The sequence below is a fragment of the Terrapene carolina genome, unplaced genomic scaffold (genome assembly GCF_002925995.2).
Source record: "Terrapene carolina triunguis isolate 2854851 unplaced genomic scaffold, T_m_triunguis-2.0 Scaffold238, whole genome shotgun sequence".
Classification (NCBI taxonomy): domain Eukaryota; kingdom Metazoa; phylum Chordata; order Testudines; family Emydidae; genus Terrapene; species Terrapene triunguis.
The window spans coordinates 14523051-14542972 of NW_020664589.1; the positions used below are offsets into that span (position 1 = coordinate 14523051).

The 19922-nt window shown below is 43.7% G+C and overlaps 1 protein-coding gene across 6 annotated transcripts in view; it reads left to right on the forward strand.

Moving 5' to 3' along the window:
- Positions 1-19922, forward strand: part of DAB2IP (DAB2 interacting protein) — a 316132-nt gene that overhangs the window by 74120 nt on the left and 222090 nt on the right. For 5 of the 6 annotated variants that reach the window (XR_003899889.1, XM_024211147.2, XM_024211152.2 and 2 more), the window contains exon 2: positions 16939-17042. Coding sequence is in view for 5 of the 6 variants with exons in the window: in XM_024211147.2 (XP_024066915.2) it covers positions 16974-17042 (69 nt within the window). In the remaining variant the exon portion in view is untranslated. Of the gene's footprint in view, positions 1-16760; positions 16786-16938; positions 17043-19922 lie in introns of those variants that run through there. The other variant, XM_024211148.2, reaches the window with a different exon arrangement.

Below are 19922 nucleotides of genomic sequence, written 5' to 3' on the forward strand. Positions count from 1 at the left end.
TTATGTAGATCCAGCAGAGCTAGAGGAAAGAAGGCAGGGTTCTGATCTACCTGGCATCTCATCAGTAGTAATGAACTAAGCCTCATTCTGCAGGGCCAAGTTCTGTCCTCATTTCCATCCATGCAGCAACACAGACTTCACGTGCTGCCCTCAACTCTAATGAAGACCAAACGGGGTTGTGTGGTTGGAACTCAGGTCCCAGCATTCCCTGCCAGAATTGATGGTGAATGAGAGAGAAGGTTTCAAGTATCAGGGGGTAGCCGTGTTAGTCTGTATCTACAAAAACAACAAGGAGTCTGGTGGCACCTTAAAGACTAACAGATTTATTTGGGCATAAGCTTTCATGGGTAAAAACCTCACTTCTTCTGATGCATAGAGTGAAAGAGAGAGAAGGTTAAGAGCCTTTGACACTCAGACCCCAGGCTGAGTTTGTGGACTTTCAGGTAGAAGTCAGTCAGTCATATGTTTTGGTTACAAACTGGGCAATTTAGTCCAGAGTCCTGGAGAGGTGATAAACAGGGTGCCCGGAGATGCCATTTTAATTTTTTTTCATATTAGCATTGCCCTTTGAGTTCTGCTACTCATGCTACTCTGCCTTGCATTAGCACAACTGAACTGTTTGTCCTGCTTGCAGCTGTGGTGTCATATGTAGTGACTCCATGGAGGGCTCCTTTCCATGTTGGCGTTCTTCCACCTCCTGCTTTTTTTTTTAAATAGCGCCTTCAAATAAATAAATAGAAGTGACACTTCCTAATACCATTAAAGCCCTGATTGTTGAGATAGAAAGTAGGACAAATGTTTTCTTATGTTGAGATGATGCTCTCAGTCTTAAGCACCAGAGGATGTAGGGCAGATCATGAGTGACTAGGAGCCTAATCAGGCAAGGCAATCCTGTTGTGCCTTGGAAAGTGGAAATGGTACTGTCTTAGTGACCATGAGAGTGGGATGTTGCCCTCTAGTGGTTGGCTCACAGTAAAGATAAGAGACCTGTTATTACTCCTAGCTCAAGGGATAGAGGTGTGTGTTTTGTGGAGCTGAAGGTCCAAAGTGCTAGTCCTAGCTTCCTGTGTGTAATGCCTGTTTGCAACAGATGGATTTTTCCAAAAACAGGAGGCAACTGACAATGGATGATCTGTTGTGGCAGTACCTGAAGCAACATGCCACCATCTGTATATCTCCCTATAAACCCTCCACCAAACCCCAAATTGTCATTTGTCTGTATAATTAGAGTTCCATTGCTGTACGAGTAATGATCCATGTGATAAATAGGATTCTGATTTCAGAAAGGGAAAGAAACTCTAAGAAAACTGTGATTTTATTGGCGTTCACTTTCTTAGCACAAAAAAAGTGCATGTGTGAGAAGAGCAAATATACAGAAAATAAATGGCAGCCAGTATAAATTTGCTATGAAGTGTAGAAAATTGATAAGGGAAGCTAGATACATCAGGGAAAAATTCATGGCAGAAAGGGCTAAGGACAAATAAAAATTTTGAAAGTATATTTAAGGGAAAAAATCCTAGTAATGGTATGGATCCATTACTAGATGTAGAAAATGCCTTACAGTGAGAGACTTAAATAGTTCAATTTGTTTAGTTTATCTATAAGAAGATGGAGAGGTGACTTGATTACAATGTACTGGGGAAAAAAGGACTCTTCAACTTAGCAGAGAAAGGCATAAGAAGAATGAATGGCAGGAAGCTGAAGCGGGACAAATTGCATATAAAAATAAGGTGCAAATTTTTTAAGTGAGGATGAATAACCATTGGTACTAAATTAACAGACAAGTGGTGGGTTTCCCATCTCTTGAGGTCTTCAGATCAAAACTTGATGCCAATCTTGCAGTTCTTTTAGCCAAATACAAATTATTAGGACTGTCGATTAATTGCAGTTAACTTATGCGATTAACTCAAAAAAATGAATTGCGATTAAAAAAAAATGAATTGCGATTAATCACAGTTTTAATCGCAGTGTTAATAGAATACCAACTGAAATTTATTAAATATTTTGAATGTTTTTCTACATTTTTAAATATGATTTCAATTACAACATAGAATACAAAGTGTACAGTGCTCACTTTATTATTTTTGATTACAAATATTTGCACTGTAAAAATGGCCAATGGGAGTGCAGAGCTGGTGCTCGGGCGCAGTGTGGTGTTGAAACAGGTAGGCACTAGCTTGCCCTAGCTGGGCAGCACCGCCGATTGGACTTTTAACGTCCTGGTCGGCAGTGCTGACCAGAGCGACCCAGTGCCTGACATGCCGTGACCCAGTCCTGGGTCTCAACCTGAAGTTTGAAAAACGCTGCTCTAAAGTTTTACATTGTTTTGTTTTTGAATGCAGTTATTTTTGTACATAATTCTACATTCAACTTTTATAATGAAGAGATTGCACTACAGTACTTGTGTTAGGTGAATTGAAAAATGCTATTTTTTTTTTTAACAATGCAAATATTTGTAATCAAAAATAACTATAAAGTGAGCACGGTATACTTTGTAGTCTGTGTTGTAATTGAAATCAATATATTTGAAAATGTAGAAAACATCAAAAATATTTAAATAAATGTTATTCTATTATTGTTTAACAGTGCAATTAATCACGGTTCTTTTTTTTTAATCACTTGACAGCCCTACAAATTAGACTTTTGTCAAACACAAGTAATTGGGCTCAGTACAGGGATAACTGGGTGACATTTGTGGTATACTGCAGGTCAGACTAGATGATCTAACTGTCTCCTCTGGCCTTAATCTCTGAGTTGCTTGTAACTAGAATGTTGTTCAGTTTTCCATGTAGCCTAGACACTTTTTCTAAAGATACTTAGACAAGCACTTTATGAAGCAGAAACACTCCTGGAGCAGGTGCAGAGATAGGCATAGTGGGGCTCTGCTCAGTCACATCCCATCTTCCACAGATTAAGCTAATGCTGTTTCTCAGCTGCTGCTCTATTTTATCCCAAGATCAGACAGCGTAGGATTGAGGAGCTTTCTGATAGACCCTCCTCTGCACAATGGGGGAGAACTCAGCTCACAGAATATACATCAATGTACACAATAGGAGAAGGGATTCGGTACCTACATAGTTATGGGAATCAGTCTGTCACTAAAATGGAGCCACCTCTGGTGTGGAATGAGGCAGCTGTTTGAGTGCACAGCAGAACTGCACATAGGTAACTCATGTTAAATACATGCACTGTCCCCAAGTATGTGTATGAGCATATGTACCATTTAAAATATTCCAGTCTCTGGCTGAACATCCTATAAATACTATTTCCTGGTGCGTGCGCTCTCCTTTTTTTTTTTTTTTTTTTTTTTTTTAGAAACCACTTCTCTCCTCCCACCCACTACCCCCTCTTTTTTTTACTCTCCTTTTGTTAATGAGGGTCTTCTCACCAAGGAAGAAACCGATTGACTGTGTATACAAGGGAAACCACTGAAAGTAGCTATAAGCAAAGTGCTGTTAAACACCTGGGGTAAACAAACTCAAAAAACAGCAAAATATTTTGCTGATTCCTTTCAGTTATGGCACTCATAGGAGGTGGGTGTAACTGTAGAAAGAACATTTTCAATCGCGTGTGTGTGTTTTCTCTGTTTTAGGAAATTCCATGGGAAATTAAGTTGTCTCTTGCAGTTGCCGAAGAAGAGTATGAATGCCCTGCTATGTGGAACTAGTTATTCTCCACCAAGCATATCAAATCAGATTGTATCCTAAGCGTCCATTATTACATCCTGGTCTCCGGTTTTCCAGAAGTACACTAAATTTTATTCAAAGTTTTAAAGTCATCTGACCTGGCCTAGCTAGCTCTGGGAATTAAGAGGTTTGCAGACTATTATTAAAGCTGCATGTACTATGTGAGCTTCAAATCTTCATGTTTGGTCTATTGTGCAGATGGATATGAACAGAGATATGTGTGTGACCTCATTTATTTCTCTAATGAAGTGCTGTCAATCGAACATCTGTTTCTTTGCCGTTGAAAATTAAATCTGATGAATCCCACTTATAAAATATGCATTTATTTATTTATTTTACATTTTGCCTGTGCAGACCTGCTACAGCAGTAGCAGCACATGACAGCCAAAAATGGGCCAGTAATTAAACCGTGCAAAGGTTCCTGTCTCTCTTGCTATTACATCAGGTACAAAACAAACAAACTGCCTGAACCTCTCAGTAGTTAACCTTTCTGAGCTAGCTGTTTCAAAGGGTGGGGGGGGACACTTACCTGTTACTTATGGGCCTTTTTTTTTTTTTTTTTTTTTTTTTTTTTTGCATCTCCAATCTCATTGGGGTTTCCAAGGTGGCACCTAAGCTCAGCAGAATTGCCCCAGCATGGAGGGTCCCTTGTAAAAGGAGACTTTATAACACTTAATGCAAGCACCTTACAAACTGCCTTCTCCTTAGAGCTCTGAGTGCCTAGGATCCTGGGGGAGTGGGGGAGGGAGGGAGCGGGGATGACTGGTGGTTTTAACAATGAATAAGAGCTAGAGAGAAGTAAGATCAAGTCTGAACTTCCACCTGAAACAAAATCCTGGACCTATTATAAATTTGAAAAATTTTGATAATTCGCACCTCCTGTTCTTCCATTATCTGTTTAGTTTTCCACTGGTCTCTGTACTTGCTGGTTGCAGCTGAGATTGGAAGTGAGTAGCCAAAATACTAAAACAATGGTTCATCCTTGAAATCTTGTGAGATTTCAAGCTCAATTACTCAACTCCAACGGTTGTAATGAATCAGTAGACTTCAGTGTCAGCCATACTGCAGCCACTAGAGAGCAGTTTTGTCACACATGAGCATGGCTAATATTTCATCCCCCGGCCACTGTGTTACAATGCTCGACTAGTTTATAGATAAAGGCTGGATAAGCATTCAAACTCTATCACTGTCTGACCAGTATATATGTGCCACCACTGCCATATACGCTTCTGAAGTGGTATGAGACTGCAGCCTTCAGAGGATACAAGCCATGCTACTACTTCAGCTTACAGGGATTCCTCATCAGCTCCGGTGGAAGAGACTTCTGTTTTTGGTGCCCTGTTCCCGATGGTGCATGCGTGCAGTAGAGCTGATGACCGTAATGTCTCTGTATGCAGCCACGGATTATAGCTAGCATAAAGGCTCCTTCTTTGTCTTGTCTTGTATTTGTGAACACGTAGTTGTGCTAGTTAAGTGCTTTGAGAAAGCAGCATGTTACTAATTTTGAATCTTTACTGAGACGTTAAGAGTGATGGATGAATCTAATTTAAATCTCCCCAGAGCTGACTTCTTGTTCTCCAAACTCCATGTAGCTTGTCTTTATCATCACATAGGAGAGGGCTGATGTTTCACTTTACTTTATCGCCCCTTCCAGTTCAACCAGAATATTAGCAGTCTGCCCTGTTTAGACCCCGACCAAGCTTGAATTTCATCTTGTTCTGATGTATTTTTTAAAGCTGTGCTTCATTCCCATTTCAGTGTTACCCTGGGGAAACGGCTTTTGATGATATGCTGCTAGGAGAAGCTGAATTTGTTTTCTAGGCACCGCATCAGAGCAAGATAAATATACATATTTTACTTTGGAGACTGAGAAATAAAGAGTAAAACACCTCAAATCTACATAGTTTAAAAACACGAGGCAGAGTAAAAGCAGAGTTCTTCTCAAGTGGTTGTGGATGTGTATTCCGCTCCGGCTCAGTCGGAGTGGAAAGCATCTCTGCACCCGCATCTTGAAGACCAACAGTTACAGAACTGGTAAGTAACCGGTTTTTTCGTATTGATGGCTGTTGAACCAGCCCAATTTGCATATTACTTACTGAAAATTGAACCTTTATTTTTTGGTGTGTCCAACATTCTATTTCCCGGGTGCAGTTCTGACGCTGGGGATCGGGCCAGGAGCTGTCTTTCTCTTGTACTCAGATCTGTTTTCCCCATTTTGTACTGCAGGGAAATGAGGCTGTAGGTTTCTGATCTCCTCCTGCTTGGTCCTGCCTAAAGTCCCACCTCTGTCTTGTTTCTCTTTCCCCTCCCCTCCTCCTAGGGTGACCAGACAGCAAATGTGAAAAATCGGGACTGGGGTTGGGGGTAATAGGAGCCTATATAAGAAAAAGACCCAAAAGTCGCGACTGTCCCTATAAAATCGGGACATCTGGTCACCCTACCTCCTCGTCGCCCCATGGAGTATTATTCCCTGACACACGGGTGTCTGATCCTCCTCTTATTAAATTAAGTTTCAAAACTCCCATTGGCTTCAGGTGAGAGCGGAATCTTCCCTCAAATGGCTATCATTAGGCACCAGTAAGAGAGGCAGTGCTTCCTCTTGGGCCAGTATGAGGAGATCACTGGTGCTGCACAGCCATGACTATAGGCTGTATTCCCACCCCTGAGTGGCAGTGGGCAGGGAGAGGGATCCTCAGGGGATGGGAAGGACAGTGCAACAGGATGTCATGAGTCCCCTTTTTAACCTTAGCAAAGCTTAGCTGCTTCTTCGAGTGCTTGGACATGTCCATTCCACGTTAGGGGTGTGCACGCCCCACACATGCAGTCACCGGAAATTTTCCCCTCAGTGGTACCAGTTGGGTCAGCTCTAGCGCCCCCTGGTGCCGCATGCTCATGGCGCAGTATAAGGGGACTGGCCAACCCCACACCCTCTCAGTTCCTTCTTACCGACCTGGAACTGCTCCTCCTGCTTTGGCAGGCAATTCCCAGTGGTTCTCATTGTCTCTCCATCCTTTCCTTTCCCTTTCCCTTTAACCAGGTTTGGTTAGGCAGCAGGAAACCATCTACTAGAGCTACCTACCTCGCCAAGTGGGAGCGTTTCTCCATTTTGTCGTCCTATCAAGGCCTCTCATCTGCTAGGTCACCTCTCCAGACTGTGCTGGAGTATCTGCTTCATCTGAAACAGCACTGCCTAGCTATCTCATCTATTGAAGTGCACCTAGTGGCCATTTCAGCCTTCCACCCTCCAGTGGCTGGTCAGTCAGTTTTTTTGCGTGAAATGGTCATTTGCTTCCTCAAGGGCTTTGAAAGGCTATACCTACAGATCCCGGAACCCATTCCCCCGTGGGACTTCAACCGCTGGCATCATGCCCTCTGTCTTGCCTTTCTGGTAGGGATTACCTAGACCAGGAGGGTCTCAGAAATCAGTGCCCTTGCATCAGGACCCCCCCTTGTGATGGTCTTTAAGGACAAGGGACAACTTTGCCGGCACCCTATGTTCCTCCTGAAGGTGGTTTTGCAGTTTCATAGTAAGCAGGCTATTTTCCTGCCAGTTTTCTTCCCAAAACCGCACAAGAATAGGGTAGGAAGGAGCAGTGTTTCCACACGCTGGATGATAGGCATGCCCTAACTTTCTATATAGAAAGGGTCAAGCTCTTCTTTAAATCCACGCAGCTCTTTGTGGCAGTAGCAGATAGGATGAAAGGCCAACCCGTTTCGGCTCAGAGAATTTCATCCTGAATCACTTCCTGCATTCGCACGTGCTATGAGCAGGTGGGTGTCACACCACCTGCCGTTCTACGAGAGTACAAGCTTCCTCAGCGGCGTTCCTGGCCAGGTCCCAATCCAGAACATTTGCAGAGTGGCGACCTGGTCGTCAGTGCATACTTTTTCTTCCCACTGTGCCATCACCCAGCAAACTAGGGATGATGCAGGGTTTGGTAGGGGAGTGTTGCAATCCGCATGTTCATGAACTCCGAGCCCACCTCCTAGGGTATTGCTTGGGAGGCACCGAACATGGAATGGACATGTGCAAGCACTCGAAGCAGAAAAGAGAGTTAGTAACTTCCTGTAACTGTTGTTCTTCGAGATGTGTTGCTCATATCCATTCCATGACCCACCCTCCTACCCCTTTGTTGGAGTTAGCCGGCAAGAAGGAACTGAGAGTGTACGGGGTCGGCCGGTCTCCTTATGCCACATCATGAGTGTGTGGCACCAGAGGGTGTTAAAGCCGACTCAGTGGGTACTACTGAGGGAAAAAATTCCAGCAACTGTGCATGGGGTGCGCACACACCTCACATGGAATGGACATGTGCAATGCACCTTGCAGAACAACAGTTACAGAAAGGTTAGTAACCGTCTTTGAGTGAGAGAGAGCCTGGCTTTTGTGAAGCTTTTCAGTAATAACATGCCAAATGCAAACTAGAATACAATGCAAATAGGTATCAATAAAATTCTAAGGAACTCCCAAAGCCAATGTGTTTTATATCCCGTTCTCTCTCCTAATACAGTGCTCCCTCCTTCTGTTTGCTGATATCTGCCCCACAGCCACTCGTCCTCCTGCTCTCTGTTGGAATTTTTTGTGGCATTCTTGAGCTATCGGTTACTGTGTTCTTGCGTCAGTTAGCAAAGAAGCTTTAGCTCCCTCTTGTGAGACAGCTGAATTATTGCGGTGTCATAGCACCGGTCCCTTTGCCCTCTTTTGGGTGATAGCAGGTATTCCTAGCATTTCCACTTTATAGGATGCTGGGCTTCACAAAACCAGTTAGGAACGAAATGGGACAGCCAGTGCCCAGCAAAGGAGAAGAAATAAGGCAAGCAGGTCCCATCTGTAGGCTGCCTATAATAAGAATCTGCATTTGTTGTGGGTGAAAACAGCTCTTCTGCTTGGTGATATTAGAATAGAGGGGTAGCTAGTTGTCAAGATTACTGAGCAGAAACATTGCCTACCTCAGGAGCTATGTGACTAGGATTGAGAGACAAATACCAATATCACACCAGCATACGGAGTATTGTATACTACACAGATCTCTTTCCTTGTCTTCAACGGCTATATTGGTACCTCTGATACCAAGGTAAGGGACACCAGCTGAGTACCCAGAGAGATCTGTGAACATAAGAACATAAGAAAGGCCGTACCGGGTCAGACCAAAAGTCCATCTAGCCCAGTATCCTGTCTACCGACAGTGGCCAATGCCAGGTGCCCCAGAGGGAGTGAACCTAACAGGCAATGATCAAGTGATCTCTCTCCTGCCATCCATCTCCACCCTCTGACAGACAGAGGCTAGGGACACCTTTAATTTATTAAATAAATAATTTAACATGCCCAGGGGACTAGGTGTGCGGGGCAGTGTTACTTCAGTTCCCTGTAACAATAATTGGCTGAGTGTCCGTATAAATGAGGGTGTCAGACAATGGCCTGACTTTGTTCTTGTTGTCCCATTGGAATGGTTATGTGAAAGGTGCACTTTTTAAAAAGGCATAGTGCTGCAAAACGCATCATTGATTGTTCTGAAATTATAGTGAAAGGATGAGAACGTGAAAGACGAAATCTTTAAGTGAGGCGTTAAATGAACTGGGAGTGGGATGCCAACTCCAGCATAGAAGAGAGACAAGATTATAGGCTCTGAGCTCATTGTGCTTTACAAAAGGCCATTTTACATCTTAAGATGCCCAGAGAGAGAGAGAAATAATTTTATTCTAATATAGAAAGTGGCAGTGAACTTTCTAGGAAAGGCTTTAATTATCCCTGGGAATATCCATTCCGGATGTTCGTTAGCAGCAACTTCAGCTAAATCTAATTTTCAAGGGAAGTCCTTAACTGATCTAAACTACAATGATTTTCAACCATTTTATATAAAAATCGATATTACTGCCCAATTAAGGGTTCAACTTGTAGATCTCTAGGGGGTCGGGCAAGGAAGCTCACCTTGCATCCGTACAGCATTTCTAGTCCTGGAATATCCAGTTTAGAAATCCATGATTGAAACAGGAAGATCTTGATAACAGCACTTTTGAAATCCTTCATGAGCTCTTAGTTGATCCTTATCCATTAGAGTTCAGACATTTTGTGCATCTCTGCCTCCAAATCTTGAAGGAGAGAGTTGACCCAACACATACATACTCATTTCCATCTTCGTTTTACTCCCAGGGCATTCTGTCCATTTTAAAACTTCTCATGCATTTTTCTTCTACTGCCCTAACAACCGTTCTTAGCTATGTCTTTAACATCCATCGCCCCCCCAGGTTGCACCTCTCATCTGGAGTCATGGGGCCCCTTAAAGCTCTCTGGGTTGTCTCCCAACCCCTCTTCAACTGGTAGCTTCTTATTCAGGATCACACCGATGCTAGAGACATCTTCTCTTAAGGGGTCCCTTTCAACCAACAAATGGTTATCTGAGCCACTCTGAGTATATCAGTTCTTTCTACATGTGCTGCCTCCTCTCTCCTGTTGTGGTTGGGTTAAAGAGTCATTAAATGGTGCAGAAATTAGTTGAAGAAAAACATGTGAGTTCATTAAGATGATGAGATTAATTCAGCTGAGTGTAATTAAACAGCATGAACAAGAGACAGGTAATTCCAGTTCCCTCTGGTTTCACAGAAACTCCACCCCTTTAAGTCTCCAAAGCAGGTCATGGAGTATCAAAACATTCTGCCAAGGGGACAAAATAATGACGCATCAGGTGACCATAACAAACTTTCATTGGCTGATCATACCCAAAGGGCAAGAGGGTATTTAACTCTTTCATGAGCATTGCATAGATTGTATTTCCCATGTCCATTTCCAGTTCTAATGGACTTGAGTAGTTCTTCTGTATTTCCAGATGACCTGCTGGAGTTTTATTATCCTCTAAAGTCTCCATTCCTTAAAGCACTTCAGCATTAGAGTCCTGGCAAAGACATCTCTCCGCTCCCTACCTCCTGCTGTGCCTCTCCAGCCAGCATTCCAGTCATATTTCACTTTCTTCCTGTAGAAGATGATGAAGTCATCATTTCTGCTGCATCTCTTATTCCTGACTTGTTCGGAGTGTCATGGCATAGGGGTTGCTAACGAGCACCGTTTCCTTTTGGTGAGTTAAGGGAGATTATTCTTATTGCTAACTTTACGGGCGTGCATTCAGATTTTGTGCCTCCCTTTCTTGTTTGAAGTCAGAACAGTTTCATATCAGAAAGTCCAAGTGAGAACTTGCTGGAAGTCTCGGCTTGTCGGTTAGTAATTCCAGCTTTTCCTTTGTTCTTATGGTCTGCCTCTTCCATCGGCTGGCTCCTGGAACCTTGTTCAGCATGAATTACATGGGGCTTTCAGGGAAGTGAACTGAGAATGCTACACTTGAGCAAGTAGCAGTAGTCAGTAAATTTCATTCCTAACAGTGAGAGAGTAATTCTGATGACCTTTTCTTGGACTAGTTGTGACCTACAACAGGTGATGCTACTGGAAAATAAGACTTGTCAAGTGGAAAGTGAACAGTATTAATATTGGGGCCATGTGTTACATGTGCTGTTTTGGTTTGAGAGTATCTGGGTAATTTGAATTACAGTTAAGAAAGCAGCCTTCTTGAATGGGCTGAGCATGAGCCTGGGACCCCAGAGCTGCTGACACAGTCAGTTCTGCTGCTGACTTCCTGTAAGCCTTGGGGAAATCGCTTAACTGCTCTATGGTTTTTTCTCCATCTGAAAATTGGGGATATAAAAACTGTGATGAGGATTAGTTAACTTCCTAATTCAAACACCAGGGATTAGGTAACAAATCAAATCCATTTGTTACAGTCTAGAAATAATCTTCAGAAGTAGGCACGTGCCTGACGATCCTAAATTAATTAATGTTTATGAAGTGCTAAGTAGTATTATTATTATATTAATTAGCATCATCCTAATACTGTCGGTAGTAAACTTGGCTTGACAGTAAATGTTCCTACCTCCACTGCTTAAAAAAGTTTCATACACAGGGGGAGGCAGATCATTTTATTTATATATATTTAATAACTTGGGATAAATGTTTTCCAGTCAGTTTTTTTATAAATTTTAAGGAAGTTAGTTTTATTTTAGATTATCTTCCCTGGCAGTGTTGCAAAGCCAAGCACATCACAGCCTTGTGCTAATGGAGAATGTAGGAGAACCAGAAAGTTGTTGTCTATTTGTATCTGCCTTAACTATGACAGTCGTTACCACTGCTCCATAATTACAGCAGCACATAGCCCCAAACAAGGATCAGGCTCTGACCCAGAGAGTTGACAGTATAGGTTTATGACCAGATGTCACAGGTGGACGGAGAGGGAGGTGAGGGAGAAGGAGGAGTGCAAGGTGACATGCAAAAACCATGCTCCTTTTGCTAAGATGTAGTAGAAGTGAAACTGATGATGAGTAAAGTGGTCTAGCTATCGCCGTTTGAGCTGAGAAACAAGCAGAAAAAAGGAGGGCAGGCCATCAGTGGCGAAAAGGAAATTAAATGAATAATCTGAGGTGGGGTAGCAACAAAAATTCATTTTCGCCCCTGTGATTTTTTTTTTTTTTTTATCCCTTTTCTGTTGCATCTAAGAGGTTTTAAGGGAACAGCAATGCTGTTTGTTTGTTAGGTCTGACCCAGCTTCCCAAGAGCAAGTGCAGAAAATCTGCTTGCTGCTCATTCACATGCTTCCCAGCCTCTTTAATCTGGATAGTACAAGGAAGGTTGTTGAAAACATGAGTGAACACGAAAGCCATCGCTTTCTTTGCTATCCATGTCTGCCCACTGGCATCTCTGCTCCATGATAATGTGGCTTTACCCATTACACCTGAGGAATCGTCTTTCAGATCCAGTTTGCCTGCACATATAATCCTCCTTTGTAGACTGTTACTTCAGTGATTTCTCAGGCCATGCGTGTCATAAAGGAGAGATTTGGAGGTTTTAAGTTAATAACATGCTGAACACTTTTGGACAGCAAATAGTGTCCCGAGATACTGTGTGTCTAAGCCCCCAAATCACCTTGGATCTAGAGCCAATAAATGGTCAAATGAAGGTATAATCCAAGTATTTCTACGAGCTGAAGGATGATATCCAACTTACATAGAAACTCAGTAGCTGGTGAGGAGCGGGTGGCATTTGATAATACTAAGTACTTCTGTAAATGTCACTCCGGTTAGCTGCCTGTAATAACACACACCTCTTCCATAGAATCTTTCATTTTAGGACCTAAAACGATTTACAGACTTTAATTAATGAAGCCTCATAACATTGCTCTGAGATAGGCAAGTATTAAGCCTATTTTACAGACTGGGAACCTGAGCAACAGAGTGCTTAAAGGTCCACGTGAGTCTGTGACAGAGCTGAGAATAGGACCCAGGAGTCCTCCTTTGTCTTGTGTGCTTCACTCCTATAGAAGGAATAACAGGACTGCTTCCTCCCCCTCTGCCCCCCCAGTCAAGTCGCTACCGTGTTTCCCCGAAAATAAGACAGTGTCTTATATTAATTTTTGCTCCCAAAGATGCGCTAGGTCTTATTTTCAGGGGAGGTCTTATTTTTCCTGGAGCTTCGGGGCCTTATATTCTGGGGTGGCCTTATTATCGGGGAGGTCTTATTTTCGGGGGATGTCTTATATTACAGCGAGAGGCAAAACTGGAAGTAGGTCTTATTTTCGGGGGATGTCTTATTTTCGGGGAAACAGGGTAGTACCCAGGCCATCCCTAAGGGCTATTCCATTTCCAGATGGGCAGACGCAATAGAAGGAACTTTCAGTAGAAGCAAGTAACAAGGAGAGAGGTAAAGTCAAAGATGGACTCTGTCCTCCTAGAGACAGGGAGGCAAATGTAACCATGCACTTCGTATGGACAGGTGCTGGTGACAGTGGTTCATTTATGGGTAGATGTAATATCCCTGCCAAACACCATGGTATGGGTGGGTAAGAAACACGCAAGGCTTTCCTGATCAGTAGCCCTTGGGCTAGCACTGGGGATGGAAGAGGGGAAAGGAGCAAATGCAAACCGTCCTTTGTTGCTCCTCTCCACCACATACAATTGGTTTGGCTATAATCTTCTGACAGTAAGAAGGATCCTTATCTGTCGGGGTGGGGGGGGGCGATTATCTCCTCCCAACGAAACCCCTCCCTCCCATTGCTGTATTTAGCCTCTTCACTGAGATCCGGGGGGTGCCCAACCCTTTGCATTTGCTGTGATACAAACAGTGCTCGGACTGCGTCAAAACTGGAAACTTGGCTGCAAATTTGAAATTGGAGCTGGAAAATAATGTGATCCTAACCCATCTGTATGTTTTGGTTCTGGGCTTAGATCAGAAGATGGAAGTGGTTTTGGATTGTATGCAACTGAAATCTTGGGGTAAGATCTTGTGAGAACAGCTCATGAGACTTCAGTGCAAACAAATCTGGCTCCAAACCCTAGTCCTTGTTTCAACTTACCCCAGATCCAAACAGTCTTTTTGGCCCACCTCTAATCTGCTTCTTTTGCTCCTAAGAGTTCTGCCCCATGCGATTAGAAGATGAAGCAGAGTCAGGGGCTATAAAGAAAAAGGGAGACAATTGTGCAACTTGATCTGAAAAGCCACCATGGTGCAAGTCAAAAGTGTTGTGACACTTACAAAGAGCAACTGGTGCTATAGGCTTTGCGCTGTAGTCTCTGGGAGTGTTCGGCTCTGCATTGGAATAGCAGCCCGAGAGGGAGGAGGGGGCAAGGGATTTCTTGCTGCTATTTTCAATTTAATCGTCCTGCTCTGTTCTCCAGCCATGTACATGAGAAGAATTGTTAATCTGCCTGTTCATAGTTCTGATCATTAAAAATGCAAAGCAGCCTCTTCATTTCCATGTCGTCTTGAGCCCACTTTGGAAACCACTATAATCAAGTGGCTTCTTTATGACAATCCAAAAAAGGAGTCTGATCAAAGGAATCTTGTGAGAGCTTTCGTGCAAAAGTGGATAACACCAAAAGATTTGATTGCTTCCTTGAGAAGCAAGAGACAGCCTTCTGCAAAGAAGGCAGCTAGCTAATTGGAAGCCTTGGCTACAGGTTCTGAGAGCAGCGAATTAGCTGCTTCTGGGATTTTGGCTGAAGGCACAGGTTACATGGCCAAAGCTCAGGAGCTGCATATGGGCACCCACACCAATGAAGATGTTACCGATCAGGCATTTTACTCAATTCAGGACGGGAGACACAATCCGTCTCCCTGCAGTAGTTTAATATGCGGCTCAGCAAGCGCCCACTGGAATTACGGCCGTTAGTCATTTCTCACGGATCCCAGCTGATAGCAGCCTATGGCAAGAGCAAGGAGAGGATCCTTGCCAAGGCTGAGCCCTTGCCAAGACCTGATTGCAGCAAATTGCAGATCACAGGTGTGGTAAAGGCTGAGAATTGGCAAACAAAGCACCTCTAAGTTACACTAGTTATTTTTCAGGCACATTTTTTCAGACATTCAAAAGTATAGGTTGTCCCAGCTTTAAATTTCTTTGCATGCTAATTAGCAAAGCCCTCCCCATAACCCAGTATACCCTGTAATTTGCCTTTGCAGCAAGTATTTTTCTTTAAGCTACCTGTCGTTCCCAACCATGGTCTCAGCAGTGTCGTCATATTGGTGAGCAGACATGTTGCTTGTGAAACATGGTATTAGAACAATAGTCACAAATGTTTAAGCACCATGATTAGTTTCTTTAGTCTATCTGATGTTGGGGGGGGGAGGGGGAAGCTGGTTTTCTGTAGCATTCTGAAATCTCCTTGTTTTTGCATGGATCCGGTGTTTACTAAATGCCACAATAGCTCGTTGAGATCCTCTCCTCTTTCAAAAGTGGTGAAGCACTGGGGGTTTCTCCAGGCCAGTGATATTGATTAGCAGAGTCACACGAAGGATGTTAAGTGGTTCTGTAACGATAAACAATAGAAAGGGAGCAATCGGGCTAATAGACGTTGTCGGCCCCCAAAGGACATGAATAAATCAGAGCCCTGGAGATTCTAGGTCCTAGTAAAATAGGAAGTCTGAGCTTCCAGTTTAGCCTCCGCTCCCTTGTGCTATTCAGTACCCGATGGACCTTTTATTTGAGAGGCACTAGACAATGTCATCTCTGCAATTGGAGGTGTGACTGTCGCCTCGCCCAGGGGCAGCCTGGGAGCTCTCTGGTGTCCCCTGGCAGCTGGAGCACTGAGTTGATTTGAAGAGGAGGCTCTGTCCTGTGAACAGTGTGACACCTGTCTGAGTAGATGTGCAGAAGGGAGGGGAGGCCACTGTCCATGATTGGGGACAGTGGAGTTGGGACGTTTGGGTTCCGTGCTCTGGCTGCTTTACTGCAGGCTGCCTGTGTGATCTCAGGCAGGTCCCCTTTATGCTAGTTTCGTGATCTGTAAGATGGAGCTGATGTGTTGTGTACCACGGGTATCTCGCAAGGCTCCACTAATCAGGATGTCAGAGCACTGCGAGATCTGCAGGTTAAAAAGAAGGGCAGATTATTATTGTTATTGCTCAAAACTAAGAGCCTGGGTGAAAAGGTGTGGAACCAGTGTAAGGAATCGGCCCCATCGTGTGGCACTCTGATAATACGGCCACTTCCCTGCATCCCACTGTGCTTTGGGTTATGGATTGTGCATTTAACTGAAAAAACACATTTTAATACTAACTGTGTGCCCTAATCTGTAGCCTTCCCTCTGAGATTCCCCAAGCGCTTTATAGACACTCATGAATTTAGCCTCATCACTCCCTGCTTCTCTCCCCCCCCCCCCCCCCGCCAACCCATTATCCATATTTAACACATCAGGAGGTTTAGTGAGGCCAAGTAACTTTTTTGTTCCCAGTCACAAAGCAAGTCACTGAAGGAAGTGGGAAGTCCTCATTTTCAGTTCTGTGCTTTAGCCCCAAGAACAGGCTTGCTTTCTGCCTTAGGAGTGTCAAAGCTGCATGTGCATGGATCACTGATTTGTGTACAGTTTGTATTTAGCTGCTGTGCATTTCCTTTTTACCCATCTGCAGGATGGGAATAATGATGATGGCTCCCTCACGGGGCTGTTCTGAAGTTTAACGAACGTAGAGAAGGCACTTTGAGATCCTGAAATGGAAGGTTCTATAGGAAATGCCGATCATTATAAGCAGAAAAGTCCTGCTGTTTAACCATGCACCTTGGTGACTGAGAGAAATGTGAGTGGTTAGGATGGGCTTGTTAAGTCAGTTCATTTGCAAGTGTATCTCAAAGAAGAAAGCTGCAGGTGGGGTGGCCTGCCTCCGTCCTGCTGCTACTCTGGCATTGGGTGTGTGTTTTTGATTGTCCTTTGTCTTCTGTGCCCTTTGCAGAGTCCCCCCCAGAGAGGGCCGGGCAGCGGCGCAGCATGCCCAGCGGGGTCATGGAGAAAAATCCCAGCATGGAACCCACCGCCACAACGCCATTCCGTGTCACGGTAAATGTCTCTCGCCACCTTAATTACCTCTCTGGGGTTTGACCAAGAGGAGAGGGTATCTGTCGCTGTTCGTGCTTAGAGAGGGCCGGGTATGGAAATCTTTGATTGCTTATTTTTACATAAAGGTGCAGATGCTAGTAGCTACTATTAGAATATGCAGCTGTAAAGGCCTTCTCAGTAATCTTCTAAGATTTCAATTTAAACCAGGGACTGTCTTTAGATTTGTATGTTGTTTCCCAATGACTTCTGTGGAAGTGCAGACTCTTGGCCTTGCCTTGAAGATCAGATCTGAGATCTTCATTTCCTCTTACGTTAGAATTTGCACAGAGGTATTTGTTACTGCTCCCCTCCTCGCCCCGACTGAGTCAGCTCTTCTCCATAACGCCCCATACATTTCTTTTTTGTAGGCGTTCTAAACAGACTGCATTATGTTCTGCCTACAGGACGGGCTTTCTGAAAGAATTACATGGGTCAGGAACATGCTCTGTTGACAAATGGGAGGAACAACGGTGGAAGCAAAATAAACTGTTTTAAAACTAGGCCGTAATGATCCAAGAGAAGCTACTTTAAAAAAATATCCTCCTCCTGGCCCCATCTGTAGCTAATGAAATGGAGCATGTATGTTGGGGACTGCAGGATTCATGATCAATTGAGGGCACCAAGCTCTTTGGAGTAACCTTCATTAGCAATAATTTATGAGGAAAATCTCTTCACAGCTCTCCGCAGAAGGTATAAGCTTAAAGTGTAACGAGGTAGAGACTGATGCACCAGATCTGTGCACTGGCCAAGGCACTTAAAGGGGCACACTTTCAGGAGTGGGGTGTGTATTGTGCCCAGATAGTAAAGCAGCACAGTGTTTGTATGTATGAGACAGGCCTGTTCTCTAGGAGCTGACTTGCACAGTATGTTTATGCATTTTCCTCCAGGGCAGATTGGCAGAGGCCCTGGAGGTTTTTCGCCTTCCTCTGCAGCGTGGGGCATGGGTCACTTGCTGGAGGACTCTCTGCACCTTGAGGTCTTTAAACCACAATTTGAGGACTTCAATAACTCAGTCATAGGTCAGGGGTTTGTTCCAGGAATGGGTGGGTGAGATTCTGTGGCCTGCATTGTGCAGGAGGTCAGACTAGATGATCATAATGGTCCCTTCTGACCTTAGTCTATGAGTCTGAGACCTTCTCATAAGCAAACCAGGGAAATGTGGTCTAGGTGAAATTCCTATAAGATTGGGGGCACAACTGGGTGAAAGACCTTTCTCAGAATAGTTACCAATGATTTGCTGTCAAACTGGGAGGGCATAACTAGTGGATCCCACAGGTGTCAATCCTGGGTCCAGTACTATTCAATATAATGGAGTGGAGAGTATGCTTATAAAAAATGTAGCTGATGCTAAGCTGGGAGGAGTTGCAAGCACTTTGGAGGACAAAATTAGAACTGAAAATTACCTTGACAAATTAGGGAATTGGTCTGAACTTAACAAGATGAAAGTCAATAAAGACAAGTACAAAGTACTTCACTTAGGAAGGCAAAAATCAAATGCATAACTACAAAATGGGGTATAGCTGGCCAGGTGATCATACTGCTGAAAAGGATCTGGGGGTTATAGTGGATCACAAATTGAATGAGTCAACAATGTGACGCAGTTGTAAAAACGGTCTATATCTTGCTGGGGTGTATTAACAGGTGTGTCATATGTAAGACACGGGAGATAATTGTCCCGCTCCATGCGACACAGGTTGGGCCTCTGCCGGAGCACTGTGTCCAATTCTGGCATCACACGTTAGGAAAGATGTGGATAAATTGGAGAGTCTAGAGGAGAGCAACAAAAGTTAACAGAGGTGTAGAAAACCTGACCTCCTGAGGAAAGATTTAAAAATATGGGGAAGTTTAGTCTTGAGAAAAGAAGACTGAGGGGAACCTGATGATACTCTTCAAGTATGTTAAAGGCTGTTGTAAAGAGGACGCTCATCAATTGTTCTCCATGTGCAGTGAAGGTAGGACAAGAAGTAATGGGCTTAATCTGCAACAGTGGAGATTTAGGTTAGATATTAGGAAAAGCTTTCTAACTCTAAAGCTAGTTAAGCTCTGGAGTAGGCTTCCAAGGGAAGTTATGGAATCTCCATCATTAGAGGCTTTGAAGAACAGGTTAGAAAAACACCTGTCAGGGGTGGTCTAGGTTTACTTGGTCCTGCCTCAGTGCAGGTGACTGGACTTTTTGAGGTCCCTTCCAGTCCTACATTTCTGTGATTCTATGCTGCACTGGTCGCTGTATGTCTATGGAGCCCATTTTGCACATGTAAATCCTAGTTGTGTGAGCACATGTGGACCTTTTTGGGTCTGCATACTTGAGAGTCATCATATATGTTAGTACATAAATATGCATGGCCACGTTCATCTGTACTGTGCTATTCATAACCGAATTACTCCCGGGAGTAAGGCGTGGTGATAAGAGCGGTGACCAGGAGTCAGGAGAACTGGGTTCACTTTCCTAGCATTGCCATGGACTTGCTCTGTAACTTTTAGGCCAGTCACTTAACCTCATTGTGTTAGGTCCTCCGACTGTGAAATGAGAATAATGGGGAGGACAGTTGTAAAGCTCTTTAAGATCCTCCTGTCAGATGACAGGCATTCGGTAAGGGAGCAGGAGTATTCATGCATGTGTGCAATGTTGTGCATATCCGCAAACTGCATAAGACACAGTGACGTGCATTATTTAGTTGTGTATTCACATACAGCAGTATCAAATACTCCAAAGCAATGCATGTTAACTTCAGTAGCACCATGAAGGTCATTTATATTTCATCTGTCTGTAACTGAATTCAGCTGCTGCAAATTCCTCGTTTATCAAACTCATAAAAAAAATTCCATTTACATAGTATCTTT